The following is a 21,199-nucleotide window of genomic DNA, read 5'->3' as shown; positions in this document are numbered from 1 at the left end:
TTATGATTTTCAGTCTTCTTCTCTCTCTGATATCATACATGATAAGTATATTCTAATAAATTTCTTTCTTGTGATTTCACCCTGTAAATCACATTAAGCATAGTAGTCACAGTTACCATTTATTGAGGAAAAAAATAAAACCGAATCATGATTATGCACCTACTCTGTACCAAGCACTGAGGTAAGCAATTTACAAACATCTCATTTAATCCAATGGAGTAGTTAGTTATCTTCTTTTTCTAGGTCTAGAAAGTAAGGCCCACAGAAGTTAAATAATACCCAATGTCCATTAGCTATAAAGGAGCAATTTTTGTAAAATACTTCTTTTGTAATGACCCACTGTATTAAAACCAAGACCACTCTACCTGCCAAAAGGCCTTCAAACAGAGGGCACCCACTGTCATGAACCCACTATTGCTTCTCTTAGCTAAATTTCCACTGTTACACCCCAGGATGACAAATGGAAAATAGTTTTACATATTCTACTATATATGTGTCAGTAATCTCCACTGTTTGCACTGCCTGCCTAGTCAATTTGATATACACCTGACCAAAGGTACCAACCACACACACACACATCCATAGTCAGCACCAGGCCAGCAAATTCAGGATGAACTCTGCTCTCTCTCCTCATAACTGAGGTCCTGAGTTGTCCTCCATCTTCCTAGCCACTTACAGAGATTCATTCATTCACTAAATGCACATTGAGCACATCCTATGTGTCAGGCAATGTTCTGGTATTTCTCCATGTGAGGACACAATGGAGAAAAAAGCAGGCCAGGTCCCTGCTTCCATCGAGATTACACACTCTAGACAGACATTGCTTCCTTTGGCATGAGCACAATAAATCAACTACACATATTTATTAAGGTATTTGTTCATTCTCTTAACAGTGACCATGGGTAGCTCTCTCAGAAGCTGTTATACTCTTATTGTAATCCGTAGCTACACAGTTTGTTTTGAACCAATGACAAGTCCTGACCTCAGTTTTCAATCATTCCTTCACCCTCTAGCATGATGCATTGTTTTACTACAGTTTAAATTCATTATTTCCTCCACTAACGTCCTGATTTTAACTACTTTGTTTTTAGCTTACTAGCTTGAAGCCCATATAGACACCTCGATTTAAGTTCACAAACTCAAATATGAAAATTCAGTTAAAAATTTAGATCACTCCAATAACACACCATGTATCCCAACCCAGTGGACCCAATACTACTCTGAGCTCTAACACAAATTATGTCTCTTTCCCATTCCTTGGTCCAAGGTTTCCCAGAAAAATCTGCATAAGTGTCACACCTATTTTCTTCAAATTAGCCTTGACATATGAATTCTTATGTCCTACTATTCCTTATATTAACAGTTGTAGATTATACTCATAAGTTCACCAAAATCTGTTCATATTTATATTAGATACTGTGGTTTGGTCAATATTTTCATGTACAATAATACCTGATTAGACAAGCGGTTTGTACTCAATAAATACCATCAAATGAGTGTATGCTTAATGACAATAGAAGCAGAAATCATTGAATTCCATCCATGAACAGTAACTAGCTATTTGGTGTAAGGGAGAACATATGTCCTCATACTGGTAATTCATTATCAATTTGCCAATGAGACAAATATATACATTACTTTGTAAGGATAAGTATCTAAAGTAAATGCAGATATAGCAGGAGGAGAAGAAGAAAGCTTAAAAGTTCCTCCTTATTTACCTTTAACTGGATTTTCTAAATACTTAAAACACTGGAATATAATCAAATCATGTATCACATTTTGCTGCTTAAATCTTTTTACAATTGTCCATTAATCTAGTCAACCAGCCACGCATTTCACAAGATTTTATTGAGTGCCTCAGTAGTGCCATCACTATGTACAGGGCAGATTCAAAACTGTAGAGAAATACCTCATAGAAAAGTATTTTATGTGAACTAAAAGATGATGCTGCATTTAAGTATTCACCTGAAAGCCATGACTTCCTACTTCAACAATCCAAAAGTGAAGATGAATTGAGGAATTCTTACAATTAAGAAAAACTAAAGTGTGACTAATCATGCAAAAAATCACAGACATAGATTCTAGCCAAAAGCTGCCTACAATCTTCCCCTAACCCTCTCTGGTCCGAGAAGGAGTCAAGTGACACTGAAGTCCACAGAGCGTGGTTTCCTAGCATGTACAGTTTCAACACAGAAGGAGCAGGCTTCCCTCATATGCGTCTCTTCAAGCCCACAGTCAGGCCCAGAAAGGAAGAGTGAGATACTGGAAGTCAGTAAATCAAGTAAACAGAATATTTTTGTGATTCTGAGATTTTCAAAGTCTTTAAGGCCTACCTCTTCAACAGACTGAAAAATAGCACAAGTAAAATACTATCTTTCTTACTAGAAAAAAATTTCGCTTTAATTCTTATGTGCTTTTCTTTGTATTCTGGGAACAGATTCTCTCTCTCTCTCTCTCTCTCTCTCTCTCTCTCTCCCCCCCGTTCCCCCCCCCCCCCGTTCTCTTTCTCATAAGGAGCTACTTAGTCTTTACCTCTTACTCATAGGTACTATCATCCAAACTGTCCCTAAAAGTCTATTCTCAGCAACATGACACTTTTCCCCTCAACTTTATAACATTCATCTATGACAATATATTTTCTACTGGTGAATTAGCTCCTGGGGTTGCCAACACAAGCACAGAGAAAAGGAAGCTGTCATTCTTTTTAAACGATGGGAAGTCTCACACATCATTCGTAAAGCAGGGTCCTCTCTTAGTGGGCACACAGTCCCTGGCACTCCATCACTTGCAGGCTGTTCAGCACAGTGTATTCATCAAGGCGGGCCGATGCAATTGTTCACTGGCAGTTTAAATGGGGCCGACTTGTCACAAGAGTGACAGCCTGGGCAATTGTTTGCCCTCTGGGAACAGGTGCAGGCAGGTTCAAATGAAACACATCCAAACACTAACAGCGAGATTCTTAATCATGTCAATAAAAAGGATGTGCCAGTGTCTAGGATTCAGTGGTCACAATATGCCTCTTACACTTTTGAAGATGAAGTGCTGTCTGGCTTTTCAATAGAGTGTTCCAAGGAATCTATCATGTCATTATCATTTTTAATGCACATTTCTTGTTTGCTGGATGAAATATCTAATTCTGATACTCCTCATGCTAAAAAGCATGTTTTTGAATAACACAGGGTCAGGTTATCAAAATAAAGGGATGGAAAATAAAGGAGCCTGGTGGTGGAGGAAAGAAAGAGTAGTAAGCAATGAAATTTTACTTCAGAATAATGGCTAAGTTTTAATGTAAATACCAAGGATGCAAAGGAGCTCTTAAAAAGGATTATTTAATAACATCGTTATTGAAAAAACAAAATAAAATAGCCAGTTTAATTTTTGGCTCTTAAGTTTCCCAACATTGTGGACTAGATTTTATATGTTCTGATAGCTTTCATTACACATCTATTTAAAATATTATATGTTCTATATCTACATAATGCAGCTAACTCTATACAATGTTTTTAATAAAATTCCAGTAATAATCATATAGTATAACTGTAACTAGATATCATGGCACTAACGAAAGTATTTTAGTATTCTTGGTGTTAATCAAGTAACTGCTTAATATTCACAAAATATCTTTAGGAAATTACCTCTGTGAGGAATAACAAAGACAACATACAGTCCTAGCTTTTGTAGTATAATTAATTTTTGTGTTATTAAATTGTGTAATTAGTTTGAGGGGCAAAATTTTAACACACATGAAACAGTGAGTGACAAATGAACTACTGAATGATAGAGTTTCATAAAATAAAGAGCTCAGTGAAGGCTGCCGAAGTAGGAGAGTCTCATGGAAGAGAAAGGGGATGAACTGGAAACGAGCAAAAGACCTGGGAGTGGATTGGAGGAGTCCATCCAGGAAGGAGAGAGGTAAATTTGGGTAAAATTAGAAAATGTCCATTTTAATTTCCTCCGTTTAAAAGTAAAAAAAACAAAAAACAGAGGCTAAAAAATAGGATAAGATGAAGAGCTCAAGGTAAATGCCTCTAAAATGTACATTCTTAAGGAAACAAAATCCTTTTATTGGGGGGACTTGCTTTAATTTCAGATAAGTGGATATTGGCTGATTTGGAGAAATGTTATATTGTTTTTCTCCAAAATCCATGCTCTGAATTTTGCGTCTTGGCTCCACCAGTTTCTGGCTGTGTGAGTTACTCAATCTCATCATTTCCACGTTTATTTACTTGTGAAATGCAGATTAAAAGTACCTGCTTTTTTATAAGGTTGTTTGAAGTAAATCAAATAATTCATGTAAAATATTTAGCACAGCACTTAGCACAAAATAGTCTTAATGAACAGTACCTATAGGATACCTTTTTAAACATAAGATTCCAGTTATTTAAATGCAAGTAGTATTCAGTGTTAATGTTGACCTATCACTATCAGTTATTCAGTAATTACAGGTCTAAATGATTAAATCCTTCCCTCGAAGTAAGATCCAAGTACTGCCTACATCCTTGTCTGCTTAAACAGAAAAAATTACTCTATCTTGGAAAAAAATCCATTTGATCCCAAGAAAGCAAGTTGATTATGCATTACAAAAATAATCCCCAGATTACCATATATTGAAATAATGTATTGACCCTTTGTGAAATCAATACTTCATAATTCACCACAATTATTGAAGAAATTAAAAACTGAGTCTTTCTTTGTTCTGAACCGGTTATATTTATATGCAAACACACTTTCAATCTTTTTCCAGGTCCAAGTCACTTGTATAGTTTCTTTAAAATTTGATTCAGGTGACATCACTTTTCCATAGACTTCTTTAACTTTTTCTATGTCATATAGGAATATAAACTTAAATCCAATATTCACATTCAAAATGAGGGTAAAAAGCTATGTTTTGGCATGCCTAGAAACATAAAATGTAACTTGAGAAATTAAAGAAAAAACCTCATTTAAGACTTTACAAAAAATTCTCAATGCTAGGTCATTAATATAGAGTAGTTCTTTCAACTATAATAAAATGGCAGCAAAACTTGTTTTCAAATATATTGAAAGTGAAAATCACTCTAATTTTTCACATTGTGCTTCACTCTTTACTCTGACTGTCGGGAAGTTTAGGATTAAATTTTTAGTTCAAGCATAGTCATGGTCTCATGTGCAGTTCCTAGTAAAATTATCTTCTTTCTAACTCTAAATAATTTCTGTTCTTTATTTTATTGCCTTGCATATGTCTGCATGAAATTTTAGAATAGGTTTGCTTGAATTTGTTCTTGAACAGAATAGAACTACAAACTAAATATTTGTTCTTGTGATTACTTTATTACTTAATTTACTCTTATTTTGTATAATCCCTATGTATTCCTTGAATTCAAAATTTTGAGATTTTATACAGAAAAAAATTTGAGAGGTGAAAAGAATGGGGAAAATTGACAGCAATTCAAAAAGTCATCATAATGTTACCTCATTCTCTAGTCTAAAGCAAAGTACAAAGACATACACATACTTAAATATAAGACAGGGTTATTATTATCACTGATAAATGCCCAGAATATACCAGGGAAGATATTTTATTTACTAAGACCCACATAGCCTTGGCCAAACCCTTTCATGGGACAAAGCCAGAAATATGTTCCTTCTTTGGACATTATTTTGGTAATTTAAGGTGTTTAAAAAGGTCTTAAAAATTTAAGGTATGCCTCAGATAATGAGAGTTTCTTTATCTACCAGAAAAGCTCTGTATTTTCCCTGTGAACATTCAGAGTCATTTTAGGTTTGAAGACTATAAGGGGGAAGCTTTGCCAAGAGCAATAATCGTTCCATAAACTAATATGCCAGCATCTGCGTTCAAGGTAAGTTAAGGAAAAAAAATGAACATAAGGAAGGAATTTTCAACTTTTCCTTGAATTGAATGGGAGCTACTTTTCATTTTCCAAAGCCACAAAAATGGTGTATATGTGTGTGTATATAAGAAGAGATAGTTTGAGATTAAAAAAAGGTAGTAACTTTCTAAGTAAACAGAAAATGTGTCACTACAAGCTTCACCTTACACCCTGCTGAAAAATCCCAGCAAACTAAAGAAAGAGAAAGGATTGAAGAATGACTCCATAATTTGGATATCTATGGAAGAGGGTTTGATCAGCATCCTCCGGTTAGGGAACCAGGTTTTAAACAGTCTCTTAAAGAGGATTATCTCATTAAATATAAGGAAAAGAAAAGTAGTGAGTATACTTGCTAAACAGCCTATGTCAAATGATAAGCTAATCAACTTGCCATGTTTATCCTCTTCCAATTCATTCTCAGAGCATCCATCAACCTCATCTTTCACATTGTCATCAGCATCTGATGCCTTCCACAACAAGGTTTCACTCTCCTTTTCAGGGTCTGAAAGATCTTTTTCATCATCTGAGGGTGACTTTGGCATTCCATTCATTTGATCATCAGCCTGTCCTTCATTAGCTTTCTCATCTTGTTTCTCCTCATCTGCTTCGAAATCGTCTTCATATTCTGAGGAAAGAAAAGCTCCACTATGAGAATGAAAATAGAATCGCTAATACTTAACCCATTTCACTTTAATGAGAACTTTGACTCCATTATCCTCTCCTCTCTGGGCCTTTCTTCACTTCCCTTTCACACAGTTAGTGAACATGAAAAACTAATAGCAAATGATCAAAGATTGCAATCAGTTACATACACAAGAGCAGTAAAGAAATGAAGTTCCAGATGACAAGCCTGAAACATAATAAAAGCTCATTTACAAATGGACATCATCATCTACAATAACCAAAATGAACAAGAGAAGAACTTGATAGAAAACAATAAATTAGAAATAAATTAAAAATGAAGAGAACAGGATTATAATAATGAAAGTTAATTTGGAGACCCAGTGAGGCCATATTTTATAGGAAGAATGTTCAAAATATTTGGATATCAGGTTAATGAATAGTGAAGTGGAAAAAATTCAATTAATCAAGTCCAAAGGCCCTGAGAAGTAACACTGTGAATAGCACATTCTTTGAGAGAACCAAATGGACATCAAGAAAAGGCATTATGAAGGATTCTGTACCTGGGCCAGAACTGAAATCATATGCATTATTCATCCCTACAATCAATAAAATAATTACATTCCAAGTATAAAAATTCTTATAAAATAGAATATTCCTGTCACAGTCATGAATTTGCTTCATTTCTTCAGAAGTGTAACACATCTGTAGCAGAAAAAGGAAACTGTCACATCAGATAAACGCCATCTGTCCCTTGTGGTTATAATTTTTCACCTTTCATATTTAATTGTTCCCCTTTTTCTTCCACCAAAAACTAAAAATCTTGAAGTGACAACATGCCAAGGATAGAGAGCAAAAGGATTTCATGCAGAACCAATTAAGCAAACAAACAATTAGCTCTTAAAATAAAAATTACAGGAAAAATAAAGTTTTCCCTATTTTGTGTGTTTTAGTTATTAGATAGTCTGGTTTCTTCTCCAGCAGTGGGGGCCTTTTGGGTAATTACTTGAGAGCTGTCCACTCTGCCACAATGAAAGAAACTTCATTTAGAAATGCATGCCCTGTGCATATGAAGAAAGCTCTGTTAATGCAGAGAAGGTATGAGGGCGATGTGAGAAGAAAAGTGAGATCAGAAACTGTAACGAAAAAAGGCAAAAGAAGAGAACTCATCACGAGAAAGTTTTCATGAAAGAGATTTAATATGGAGAAAGAGAAATGCGAATCAGTAGAACAAAATTATAAAATAAGGAAGAAGTTGAAAAAATTAGTTTATATTGCATAATGGAAACAGGACATACTCATAAAAACAAATATTTTGATTCAAATATTTCAGACCAAGTAATGGGATAGCTTCTCACTTGGTCTAGTCAGCTGCCAATCAATAAGCCTTTATTGACACCCTTCTATTTGGAAGAGGCTAAAATTGCAAGATAAAAGACATTACAGTAACACAACCCCTTCCCATCAAGGAATCTCCAATTTTTGTTGAGGAAATAAGACGTAGGTACACAAGAAATACTGTACTCATGTTAGAATAGTTTTTATACATGACCCTCAGTAATGTCAGTTTTAACACTATTGGGCTCAATTGCTGTAGATTTTTATATAGGACTCATGATTAATTATGTGAAATAGTGTCAAATAAGTGGAATAGAGTTAAACAAGGGTGGAAAGTCATTTGGAGATTGTGGAAGCCTTGCTAGGAGTGGTTGAAGTTAGCCACAGAATACACACACACAGAGAAACACATTAGAAACAAGAGATATTTGCTGCTGGTCACAAGCTAAGCAGGGGCCAGACAGTACATGAGTAAATTGCTGCAAGTCCATCAACAGTTTTACAGCATGGTGAAACATGAGGGTTTTGGAGTCAGGCTGTCATGTGTCCAAGTACCAGTTGAAACACAGCTGTGTGACCTGTCAATTTGCTCAACATCTTTAAGCTTCAGTTTTTTCACCTATGATATGGGTGGTACCTGCCTCACAAAGCTATGGGGACTATTAAAAGCAATAATCCCTAAAATATGCTTAGTATAGTGCCAAGGACAGTAGGCTCCTAATAAACGTTAGAGATTAGTAGTAATCATGATTGATTGGGGGGTGGAGAGAGTTGGTCATAGAATAGGAGAAATCACACACAATATGTGCTTTATTGACAGCAATAAACTTTAATGGAGGCACCTGATTAAAATCAGAATCGTACAAGTGTCTACAATTAGGACACAATTGCAGTTATATTATCGAAGCAGACCATAAAATTGAAGGAGCATGTAGTGAACCACAAGAACAGTCCCTGAATCCTATTTGGCAGGAGCTTCAGTGTTTTCTCTCAAAACAGGAAATTCAAGGCTGCCCTGGCTTTGTTCTATCATTACATTTAAATATTAGCCTTCTATTAACCAGGAGCACTGCATCAGCCTCACAGCTCAGAGCACACCTCCTTTGTCTCATCTACTCATGTTTTCAATATGAATGAACTAGTGTCATGCTTTCCGGATCCCTTTTCATAATTTCTTCTGTTTCCCCATCTCATCTTTCTTCCAGAGAATGTAATTAGCTTGTTGTTTACCATCCCCACTAATGAGGAAGCAAGTCAATGCGAGGGCAACATCAATCCCTCCGCAGCTCTCCCTGACTGACCTCCACGCAGGCTTCTTGCTGCCCCTGACCATCAGCGGCTGTTCTACAGAGAGCTGAAGACTTGCTCCACTGTTTCTTCTTTTTTTAAATGGAAATGGGCATTTAAAGTCCTTTAAGGAGCCAACACAGAAGAAAGATCTTGGGAAAAGCTGTTTTATAGTCATAAAGTATGCTACTCATAGCACGGGCCATGTTGGTTTAAGAAAAAGAAATACAGAAATTAACATGGCCTAAATAAACATACCTGTATGTTGTGAAAGTTAAAACACATGAAAACACATCCCATTTGTTAATTTCTCTGCTGTTGCTATTGTTATCTACAGATATTTTAAAATTTTCAGTTTAAGATAAGAATAAAGACTAGAAAGGATCATGGAGAGAGGTAAGCTGGGTCAAAGTGTTAGGAGTGAAATCTTTTTTAGATAGTCACACTATTTCAGTAATAAACAGATATAAAGTCCAATGCTGAAACAACTCTGTAATTATTCTCTTGGATTTCTGAAACTGTTGGGCAGCTAGAGAAGGTGGGGAAGAAGAGACCTAGGAGATGCCCCTTTCCTGAAACCAGCCCTTCCACACTCATCCCAGCCAATGGCTAGCGCTCCTCTAATCCAGGCTTTGTCTCCTGGGTGCAAGAGGGACACTCAGGCAGCTCCCCTTTTCTGATTCTTTGGACATATCACTCACAACCAGGTAACATCAAGGATAGCTTGTACAGAAGAGGAGGTTATATGTACAGTGTTTGAAAGTTTGGGCTTTGGAATTAGACAAGCCTGAGTATTGAAGGGTAGCAGAGTAGGCCACCCCAAACTAGGCCACTTGGGCATAAGGTTTATTTTGAGCTGAAGGCAATTGAGAAGTAGTAAATAGAAGAGAAGCTCTCTGCCCTCCCCCCATTTCCCTAAAAGCAGGACATACATTTTTGAAGGTGTCTCCCCTCCCCTCTCTCCCAGGAAGGACAAAAGTTAATCATACGAGACAACTCTGATTCTCAGCAGCCCAGAGATGGCACCAGAGGAATCAACATAACAAACTTCACTAGAACTAGCCCTTATCTACCGTTAGTTTCCACATAATATTTGCCTTCCCACAATTTGTTGCCCCTGGAAGCTCAATGTCCTTTTCCTTTGCCTTGTCACTTCTTGAAAAAAATGTATTTTTCTTTTATTAAGATGCCATATAAGCCCAAGTTCTAACCACCCCCTTGAGTTACTCAGCTGAGTGTTCCCATACATATGCACGATGCACCTGCTAATAAACTTTTGCTTGTTTTCCCTTTTTCATCTCTTTTGTCAGTTTCATTTACAAGGATACAGTTAATGAACCTAAGATCGGTAGAGGGAAAACAGTTTTTCCTTTCCTACAGTATGAATCCTAGTTCTGCTACTTTCTCTCTGTATGTCTGAGCCTCATTTTCTTAAAATAGAGAGAGTAATAATATCTACTACATCAAAAGGTGAGGGTATGTATATATATAAGGTAAGGAGATATAGGAGATATATATATATATATATATATATATATATGAGTGTGTGTATGCGGTTAGAGGGGGGAAAGAAAGGAGGAGAAGGAGGCAGAGGAGAAGGATGAGGAGGAAGAAGATGAAGAGGAAGGAGAGGAGAGTGAGGGGAAGGGACAGGAGGGGAAGGAAAGGAAGAACAAGAAAACAAGAAATGCAGACAAGCTCCAGGACCCCAGACCTACATCAAATGTTTTCAGTTATGGAATACTCTATCACTATATAATCATATAGGTTGTTCCTACCTGATGCCAAAGCATCAGTTTCACCAAAGCAAGTACATCAAATAGTGAAAAAAACAGGCAAAATTCTGTTTGGTGAAATGGTCTCTCCCTGCATAAGTGAACAGAGACTCTGGCTCACGCAGAGGCAAACTCTCCTTTCCCGCCTCCTCGTCCAAGCACCTTCAACCCCCTGGAGTTAGGCTGCCCTCCTCTAAGACAGGCCACACAGAACTCCTTGCAAAACAGTTGAGAAGGTGGTCAGGGATTCCTCACCTGCAACACAGTTGCCTGAAGATCAAAACTGAGTAACAACATTTAATGGATATTTTTGCAAATTTTTATAATCACATTGTAAAGTCAAACAAAACGACCACGCAACAGCAAAAGAACCCAGTGTTACTCATTACCATATTTAAATATGTTTTCTTGGTCATCTTCCCAAACTTCTTGTCCTGGCTTTTCTTTACGTTCCATTTCTTCGACAGCAGTTCTCACTTCGCCGATCCCTGTATGTAGTTCTTGAGCTGAAAAAATGGCTGAAGCTGAGGTTTTGCTCCCCTCCATCTCTCTCTTTCTTGGTATCAGGTACTCTCTATCCTTCCTCAGTTTCCCCTCACCCTTCATCAATCCCTCTCTTCTCTCAATACTCTTTTCCTTCCTAGGTTTTGGTGAAGTTGTTTTTTTGTCAAGGCCCATTGCTATAATGCACCTAGGAAAAACATTAACATAAAGTGTTGATTAACCTTTATATATAGCACAATGGAACTGCAAAGATCTTTAGATCACTTCTCTTATTCCAGTAAGGAATGTTACAAGAAACATATTTATCATAGTACACATAGTTAATTAAAATAAACTACTTTCTCCTTATTAATACCAAAATCTTGTAAATAAACACAATTCTTAACAGTTTTACCCACAGTAATACACAAGAAAAGAAAGCAACTTAACAACAATGAATTATAGTCTCAAACTAAACTTTGTGCCTTAAAGTATATATTTGGCCTTATAACAGAGATGATAGATAGATAGATAGATAGATAGGTAATTTAAGTCTTCATATTAGAATTATGTGATAAAAGAACATTCAGGTTTATCAATAAAAGGAAGCTGAGATAAAAATTATCAGAAGAAAGATGTCATTCGGTCTTTGATAATTTATTATTCCAACAACACAACAACAGAAAGACATACAAAATTGACTCTAAATAATTATGATTGATTTTTTAAGAAACACAATCAGTTAAATATTTTTGTGCCCTTTAAATAAACACTTCAGGAGCCTGAATGCTTATTTTAACAGAACTGTCATTATTGTTTTTAGAATGGCCTTTTGAAACCTGTACCACAGTCTTTTGGTGATTTTTCCTGGCAATAAGCTTTTGTTTTTTGAAAATGGCAATAATCTATAGAGGTCATAAAGTCATTCTAAGTCAAATCTGGTGAGCCAGCAAATGATCTGAATGTCTTAAGACGTTAAAAAATATTTTAAAAAATCAGTTATAACAAAAGTAACATTAATAAATTCTTCTATAGCTTTTATCCTATCTCTCAAGTTAATATCAAAATAGGAATTCCAATAACTATAATACATACATTAATAAAAATAATGATTATGATAATAAGAGTATCAAGCACTCCTTCTGTGCCAGTCTCTTTGCTGGGTACTTTATATACATGATCTTATATGATATATTCCCCTACAGACCAATAACTTAAGAACTATCGTCATCACTTTACAAATGAGGAGACTGAGGCTTCAAGGAGTCCATGACTTGCCCAAGTTCACCCAGCAGGTTAGTGATAAAGCTGGCTTTCAGCTCAGGACTGTCAGACTCTGTCACCTCCCACTGAAGTACACCCATATTATTAGATTACAGGTATAGCCTTCTCAGATGACTAGTTACACAGACAAATGTTACACTGCTGGGCTTACCACCAGGGCAAGTACTCACACTCTCCTCACAAAGACTAACATAATGTGGAGAAGTTTTCACCAAGGCCTAGAGACAATCCCTGACCTGAAAAGAGGTGTCTGGCAGTTACCAGTCTCCCCACTCCTCCTCTAGAACTTCACACATCCCCTTCTCTCCATGTCACACAACTACTGGGGAACTGGGTCAATTAGAGTGGGGTCAGAATGCAGTCAAGACTTTCCAGTCCAGGAAGAATAGAAACAATATGTAAAATCTGAAAATTGCCTCTACGTGAATCAAATCCAATGGCAATTTCTTAAACTGAAAATATCACTGAATTTCAGCCATCCCTAGACTAGCAATAGCATAGGAATTGATCTTAATTCATTCTCCCAACAAGTAAATATGAGAACTTAGTTATATCACTTATCCTTTCACTATCTCCCCATAAAATAAAGCTAAAAGGATATGCACTCAAAGTAACTATCAGGCTGTGAAAAATGGGATAATAAGAACGTACTTTCCTCAGCCATATTAAGCATGATAAATTATTTCTTGACTATAATGATGATATACGTAGCACACTGCTTTCCTTGAAAATAAAGGTGTCATGAATCTTCAGAGACTATGATTACTAGCATTCCTTCTGTTCAAGCTATTCTTCCCTTATCAATGGCAACACCAAATATATTGATTTGGAGCCTCTGATATGCTGTTACTTTTAGTTTATGTTGTGACTGTGTAGAGGCTTTGATGCCTCCCTACTGCAAGCACAGACTTTTTATTGCCCGTCTGCTTAAGGGAATTAGGCAAACAAAGTGGGTAACATCTGTGCTCCTCGTCACTGACTACCTATTTGACTTCTGAGTGTAATTTGAGGTGTTGATTCTCACTACTAAAGCTCAAAGCAGTCTTCGTTCTCTTGGCTAGGCAATTCTTTTTCCTGTGTTTCACTTTAGCAACTGAAAGTAACTACCATGACTCTTCAAATAGTTCCCATGATTGAGGGATGGATACAGGTGTGGAACCTCCATACTTTGGAAGTGAACACTGCTAAGTTTTTCTTGTTTTCTAAGGACCTTAAACAGGTAACTCAAAAAATTTCTAAATCCTTCCTCCTTAAGAGAGAAGAGGTGTGAAAGAGTCATCTAGCAAGTGGGACAGTGAATGGTCTAGGGCAATGTAGCAGGAAGGCCCAGGTATATTTAGGACCTACCTGAGGTTGCTTTTCTGTTCCAAGTCAAATATGTGTTCTCCATATATGTGGGCAAGTCATTTGTTTAACTCCCAGGAAAGCTAATGAGTTTGTATACAATCATCCATGTGTGAACACATTGCACTCTTTGGGAATTGCTGTATAAATGCAAGCTATAAAATGTTTGGTCCTAAACACTTTCTATCGAGGCTTAATAATCAGTGCCAAAATCTGATGGATGGCATCTACTCTCCTTTCAACACTTAACTAGTTTCTGTACAATTCTTTATATGATTTCGCTTGGTTCCCTCTAGCTTCTTTCTTTGAAGTTTTCAAATAATAATAACAAAATTGTCGTGATGTTTAAGAGTAAGTTCTATTACCCTCAACTAAAATGCACAGTTCTCATAAAACACTGGTTTTCAATTTTTTGTTAGCTTCATAATCAGCTGAGGTTAAGGCTCCAATCACTCTTTGACTGGAAAATAGAAATAATCAGCAGAGAACTTCCAGTTGATCCCAACACAGCCACCAACTTGCATCTCTCTCTGCCCTATATGTCATCTTTCTTCCTGTTACTACAGAAGAATGCTTCCTCTCATCTAAGGCTAACACCTCCATTTGAGCCCTAGATCCCATCTCCTCTAGTCTACCCAAGCACTTTGCCCCAGCAATTTCTCTCTCTCTGTCACGCCTGATCAATATGTTTTTCCCTCCTAGGGTATCAACCCTACCTATCAGCTTATAACCATATTATAACATCTCCCATCTTAAAAAGTAATAAGCCCCCTTGGGCCTCTACATCCTCCCTCCTGGCTGCCACCCAATTTCCATCCTTTAGAGCAAAACTCTTTAATAATAGCTATCTGTCATCTCTTGCTTTAGCTCTTCTCCAATTATTTCTTAAACCCACTCCAAACAAGACTGCATTCCTACCACTCCACAATAGCATCTTGTGCCAAGATCACCAATAACCAACACATTACCAAATAATCATGCTCAATCCTGAATTTTCATTTTGCTTCACCTAGCCACACCTTCGACCCAGGTGATTATGCCTTATTCTTGAAACATTTTGTTCATTTCCAGGATATTGCTTTCTCTGGGTTCTCTGTCTAATCACTGGCCTTCCTTCCTAGGTTTTTCCTGGTTCCTCTTTATCTTCCTCACCTTTGAACAAAGTGACCAGAGCTTATTACTCAGGCATCTTCTCTTACTGCGTTCCATTCTTAAGCAGTCTCATCCCATCTTATGACTCTAAACGCCATCCATATGTAAACAATTCTCAAATTTATATATCTCCAGCCTGGATCTCTCACCAGACCCCAGATTCACAGATCCAACCGCCTACTCAACATTTCTACTTGCATATCTCATAGATGTCTCCACTCCCAAAGCTGCATCTTCCACAGTCTTTCCCATGTTAACTGGGCATCTTTCCAGTTGTTCAGGTTAAAAACTTTTCAATCATCTCTGACTCTGCTCTTAATCCTGTAAACCCCACCTTCAAAATACGTGTAGAACCTAACCACTTGTAACTCTTCCTACCACTCTCTCTCCTCTGGATTAAAGTAGTTTCCACCCTTCCCCCCACCCTCTGTATTTTATTTTTCCCATAGGAGCTACTATCAGATCATGACAGACCTTGCTCTAAACCTACCTGAGAGGCTTCCCATCCCTCTCAGAATAAAAGTCAAAGTCTTCGCAATGACCATAGGACTCTACGTGACTTGACTCCACTGTCTCTCTGACAGTGACATCTTCTATCACTGTCCCTTTCTCACTTTTGCTCTGATCACACTAGTTTACATACACCAAGCATAATCCTGTCTCACACCCTTTGTATATGCTTTTCCTCTACCTGAAAACCTATTTGAAAAAGGAGACATTTTTTTCTGGTTTCTGCTCGAAAGACATCAGAGAGGGCTTTACTGACCATCCTACATAAAATAATACTGCCTTCTGACCCTTGTTCCCCCTCGTTCCTTATATCTCCCTTACCCTGTTTTGCGTTCATCACACTTATTACCATCTATTATACACTAATTGGTTGGTATATTCTTGGTATACTGGCATGGCTTTATTGGTATATTATTTTCACTTCCCCTGTCAGAAGGCACTCCATGGGTCAGGTTCTTTGGTTGGTTCACTGCCATGTTCTAGCTTGGCACAGAGTCAATTCTCCATGAGTACTTTCAGGAAAAAATTAAGCAAAGCCTGCAAGAAGATTTCCTGACTACAAACAGAATGTCCAATATGAAAACTGATGAATAATAGTCAAAACTGACCTTTTATCATGTATTTTTTTATGTCTGAGATTGAAATTAGGGGCATGAGAGTGATCATTGGACTACACGATAACGCAGGTACACCTCTATCATGCAAAACCTATAATATGCAACTATATAAGCCAGATGCTTGACACATGCTCTGGAGCTCAGCCCAAAATAAATTACTACGAGGAATGAGGGGGGAAAAGCCTCTCTCCTTCCCTTTAGAGACAGAACTTAAAGCATTATGAGGAAAGGAACAGGTAGAAAAGAAACAGAATTTGAAACACCACCAGCTTTTATGTCCACTATATAATACATCTGGAAATCTACTTTATATCTTATAATTTTAAATGCAGCACACAGGTTGTTGTGATAAACAACCTTTAACTTAGATATTTTAGGCTCATCTACATTGATATGATTCTTAACAAATTGTGCTGAGAAATACATCAGTAAAAGCATACAAAGAAAAATGTAGCAAAACTTGCCCTCTACCAAAGGACATTTGTTTCCATACTTGTAGCAAGGAGATGATCTCTCGACACACACAAACCCAAAGTAGCCTCGTTTGCCTCCAAGTCTGGAACCTTTTCGATGCTTATATTCACAGCAGGAACTTAACCTGTTCACCTGTATCCCGTTCAGGAAAAAGGTGAGACTGAAGGGGAAACCATGGTGCCTTTTGGAAATAAACTGAAAGGTCTCTGGAATTTAAAAAGGAAATACATTAGTGAAAGCAACTGACTTTGAACTAACATGTTTTAAATCACATTTTTCTGTTATATAAGTACAATATTATTTTCTAGATCTCCTTTTTAACCTGAGGACAATTTTTTAATCACAAAAACACATTCTATTACTTATATATATAATAAATACTCGAAGGCATTATAAAACTCTTTGACTTGTAATAAAATAATAAAACCTAAAATTATATGAGCGTTTAATATGGCCAGGCATTATGCCTAATTACCTTGGGTGTGTTATTTCTCAACAACCATATGAAGTGGAAATATTACCATCATTAGTTTCCATAATGCAGAAATTTAGGTTTAGAGTTCAGTAATTCAGCCAAAATCATACAGTAAGTGGGAGAGTTAGTGTTTGAATCCAAACATCTCTCTAGATTCCACGCCTCTATCTTGCTATGTTATCTAGCAATAAAGTACATAACAAAAGGCTGCTGTGAGCTCAGTAATGCTTTTATATGACTATTTTTTTACTCAGTAATGCTTTTAAATAAATTTTTATCTTTAGTTGTGACTTGAAACATCCTGATACATGTATGGATGAGGCAGAATTATTCCATCTTCAATCCATTCTCAGTTCTGCCTAGATTTGAGACCCCTTCTTGATCCCCAACCCACCCAAAAGTCTCACCAATAAGTTAAGAACCACTGCTTGCAATTAACAATTTTTAATCATTTCAAGTCTCTATAATGCTTTTTGAAGAAGTCTCACCCTATACATCCCAAAACCCAATTCTGAGAAACTCTATTCTACAGAGTGACTCAGAAACCTGCTTCTCATGACACTTCTAATGTTACTTCCTACAATAAGCCTCCCTGGACTCTTCCACTTCTACCAATAATAGGCTTGATAATTTTTGCCTCTCTTTTGCAATATTTCCTATTGTTACACTTATTATTAAAATATGGCTACACCAGTGGTTCTCAAGTTTTAGTGTGCATCAGAATCACCTGAAAAGCTTATGAAAACATAGATTTCTGGGCCTCACCCCAGAGTTTCTGATTCCATAGGGCACAAGAATTTGCATTTTTATCAAGTTGCCAGGTGATGCTTATGCTGCTGGCCCAGGGACCACACTTTGAGAACCTTGATCTAGATGTTTGCTGCCCTGCATGTTTGTGAAATCCATGAGAGTTTAAATTTCATTTCCCCAGATCCCTGGACAATGGCACAGGAGGCCTCCAATAAATAATTAGTGAATCATTATTTTAACTCATTCTTTCATAGTCATCTAGAAATACAGTGTATATACCATATTATGCCCCTAAAACATCTAAATCAGATGCAACTTATACTAAAGAATAGATTTATTAAAAAGGCAATTCCATCATTTATACCTTAGTATTTGTGATGTGAAATTAAACAAAATAGGAAAGAGAACATTGGCAAGTTAGTGTCTGGGGAAACTAAGATACAATAGATATTAAAATCCACTTGTCTTTATATATGGACTTTTTAAGTGGTAACTAGAAAGCTGGTTTGACTGCTCTTATTACAGAAACTTGAATGAGACATTCATGTAATATGATCCATTCTGCTGCAGCATCACACCCCTTAACTCCGTAAGGACCCAGCCCAGGAAGAGAGTAGAGTCAAGGAAATGCTGAGAATGGGCACAGAAGATCAACTCTTGGACATGACTGCCCTTCTATCTGGTACCCACATGGTTGGAGAGCACATCCATATATTATTTCATTTCTTCCATTGTTTTTCAAACTTATTGAACAAGAATTGACACCCTCTACCTTTGGTCCCTTGTTACTTATTTTGTAATTTTATTTTTTAAAATTTAGTGACACTTCCCAACCCTGACTTCATGGTTTCCGCATGGAGTAGTGGAAAGATTATAGACCAGAAATCAGAAGATTTTGGTCCATGTCCCAGTTCTTCACTTATTAGTTGAGTGTGCCTTGATGAGACATTTAACTTTGTTGCATTTCAGGATTCTCATCTATAAAATGAGGATGGCAGGGAGAGTGGGTGAGGAAGTGGAGTGGAGGGGGTGACCCAGTTTACCCACTTCACAGAGCAGTCTTAAAGATTATAATGGGCACTATTAGAAAGCATCCTATAATATTTGTAAAATGTAGTTATTCATTGTTGACTGACAGTGGTAGCACTGTTTTAGGCACTAAAGAGACATAAAAATACTGAAGAAATATCAAACGTGTTCTCCTCCCTCAAGAAGTTATAATTTAGCAGGAGAGACAAAAATCAATGTACCAGACTTCTAGAGTAAGGTCACCAAATCCTCTTCCCTTAAAATGTTGTCTCTGAAAATGGACCAAAGACATAGAACAAACTGAGCAGCAGTTTTTCATGAAAAAGTACTGAACTTTTGGTATGAACAGTGGGAATCTGTGGCATTCTTGCCTAGGGCTGCTCCCATTGCCCTCTCCTGCCACTGCAGTTCTAGAAGGGAAGGGCAGGCCATAGGTAACCAGCGGCTTCACTGTCAGTAGAGGCCGACTTGATTTGGAGCAGAAGACAAAAAAAAAAAACCTTGGTCAGTGGCATTACTAGTAATAAGCAGCAATCTCAGAGCAAACTGACAGGGAAGGTCAGAGGTTCTGCTAGCCTGAGACTGTAGTTCTAATTAGGGCAAGCAACAGGTCAGTGGACTAGCCAGGAATTTAACAGGGAGATACAGGCAATAAGGCAGTCATAGACACATTCGATAAGCTTTCTGCACATCTCCAGCTAACTGGAAGCAACATGGATTGGAGTTGGCCCAACTTATTCACACATCCCTGTCTTATTGCAAGCTTGCACCTGTGTACAAAGGAAACATTAGATCCTGGTGGAAAATAAAAGTTGGAACAGATTTGAAAACTGCCTGAACTTTGAATGTACTCCTGAACCCACTATAGTGTGTTGAATATTGCCCTCCAAAAATTCATGACCACCCAGAACTTCAGAATGTGACCTTATTTTGAAATAGGGTCTTTGTAGATATACTCAGGGAAGGATCAGGATGAGACTATCCAGGATTTGTTTTGTCCTAAATCCAATGACTGATATCCTTATAGAAAGAGGAGAGGATACACACACAGATACACAGAGAAGAATAACATGGGAGGATAAGCACAGGTTGAAGTGATGGAACTACATGCCATGAAACACCAAGGATTTCTGGGAATCACCGGAAGTGGGAAGAGGTAAGGAAAGATTCTCCCCTTCAGCTTTCAGAGGGAGCATGGCCCTGCTAAGACCTTAATTTTAGACTTCTGGCCTCCAGAACGTAATACGATAAATTTCTGTTGTTTTAAGCCACCATATTTGGGGACATTTGTTATGTCAGTCCCAGGAAACTAATAAACCTACAAACAGATTCACTGGCAGAAGACGGAGGCTATACTGGCTCAAAGTGCTTGAACACGACCTCTGACAAATCACTGAATGATCACTAAACTATGAAAACACAGAGACAAGCCTAAGAGATTAGCCTAAAAAGTAAAAACAGAACAAAAAAAAAATCTGAGCAGAGACACCACTGGCTGTATACCAAGGAGAGGGGACATGAATTTCACAGATTTGTTCTAGATAAGCTACTAAACAAACAAACAAATAAAAAACCCAAGAATAACCTTCCAGAGGGAAAGTGGGAATTCAGAATCCACAGTTGCTCTAATAGATGATTTAAATTGTCCAGTTTTCAGCAAAAATATCAAAAGACACAAAGAAACTGGAAAGGGTATGACCCATTCTCAGGAAGCAAAAGCCATCACACCCACTCCTAGGAAGCTGCTCAAGAGAAATGACAACTGATGTCTACACAAAAAAAATTTGTCTTTGTATATTCATTACAGCATGACTTATAATAGTCCCAAACTGGAAACAATACAAATATCCATCAACTGGAGTAGATGAATAAAATGTGGTATATCCATGTAACGGAATGTATTCTCAGCTATAAGAGAGCAACTATTGACAGATACTACAAATGGATGATTCTTAAAAACACTATGCTAAGTGAAAGAAGCAAGACACAAAATACTACCTATTGTATGATTTCATTTACAAGAAATGTCCATAGAAGGCAAATCTGTAGAGCCTGAAAGCAGATCAATGGTGCCCTAGGGCTGGCTATGAGAGTGAAGATTAATTGCCAAAGAGTGAGCACAAAGGAACTTTTTGAAGTGATGGAGATGTTCTAAAACTGTGATAATGGCTGTACAACCTTATAAAATTC

At 37.2% G+C, this 21,199-nt stretch overlaps 1 protein-coding gene across 4 annotated transcripts in view; it reads right to left on the bottom strand.

Moving 5' to 3' along the window:
* Positions 1-21,199, bottom strand: part of ERICH3 (glutamate rich 3) — a 116,940-nt gene that overhangs the window by 28,326 nt on the left and 67,415 nt on the right. For all 4 annotated transcript variants that reach the window (XM_082354754.1, XM_082354752.1, XM_082354755.1 and 1 more), the window contains 3 exons: positions 16,775-16,961; positions 11,281-11,582; positions 6,262-6,495 (listed from right to left, as the gene is read on the bottom strand). In XM_082354754.1, the coding sequence (XP_082210880.1) occupies positions 6,262-6,495; positions 11,281-11,582; positions 16,775-16,961 (723 nt within the window). The remainder of the gene's footprint in view (positions 1-6,261; positions 6,496-11,280; positions 11,583-16,774; positions 16,962-21,199) is intronic.

This window comes from Balaenoptera borealis (genome assembly GCF_965194805.1).
Source record: "Balaenoptera borealis genome assembly, chromosome: 1".
In the NCBI taxonomy this organism is placed as follows: domain Eukaryota; kingdom Metazoa; phylum Chordata; class Mammalia; order Artiodactyla; family Balaenopteridae; genus Balaenoptera; species Balaenoptera borealis.
The sequence above is the reverse complement of the archived record's forward strand: the minus strand, read 5'-3'. Positions and strand labels throughout refer to the sequence as shown.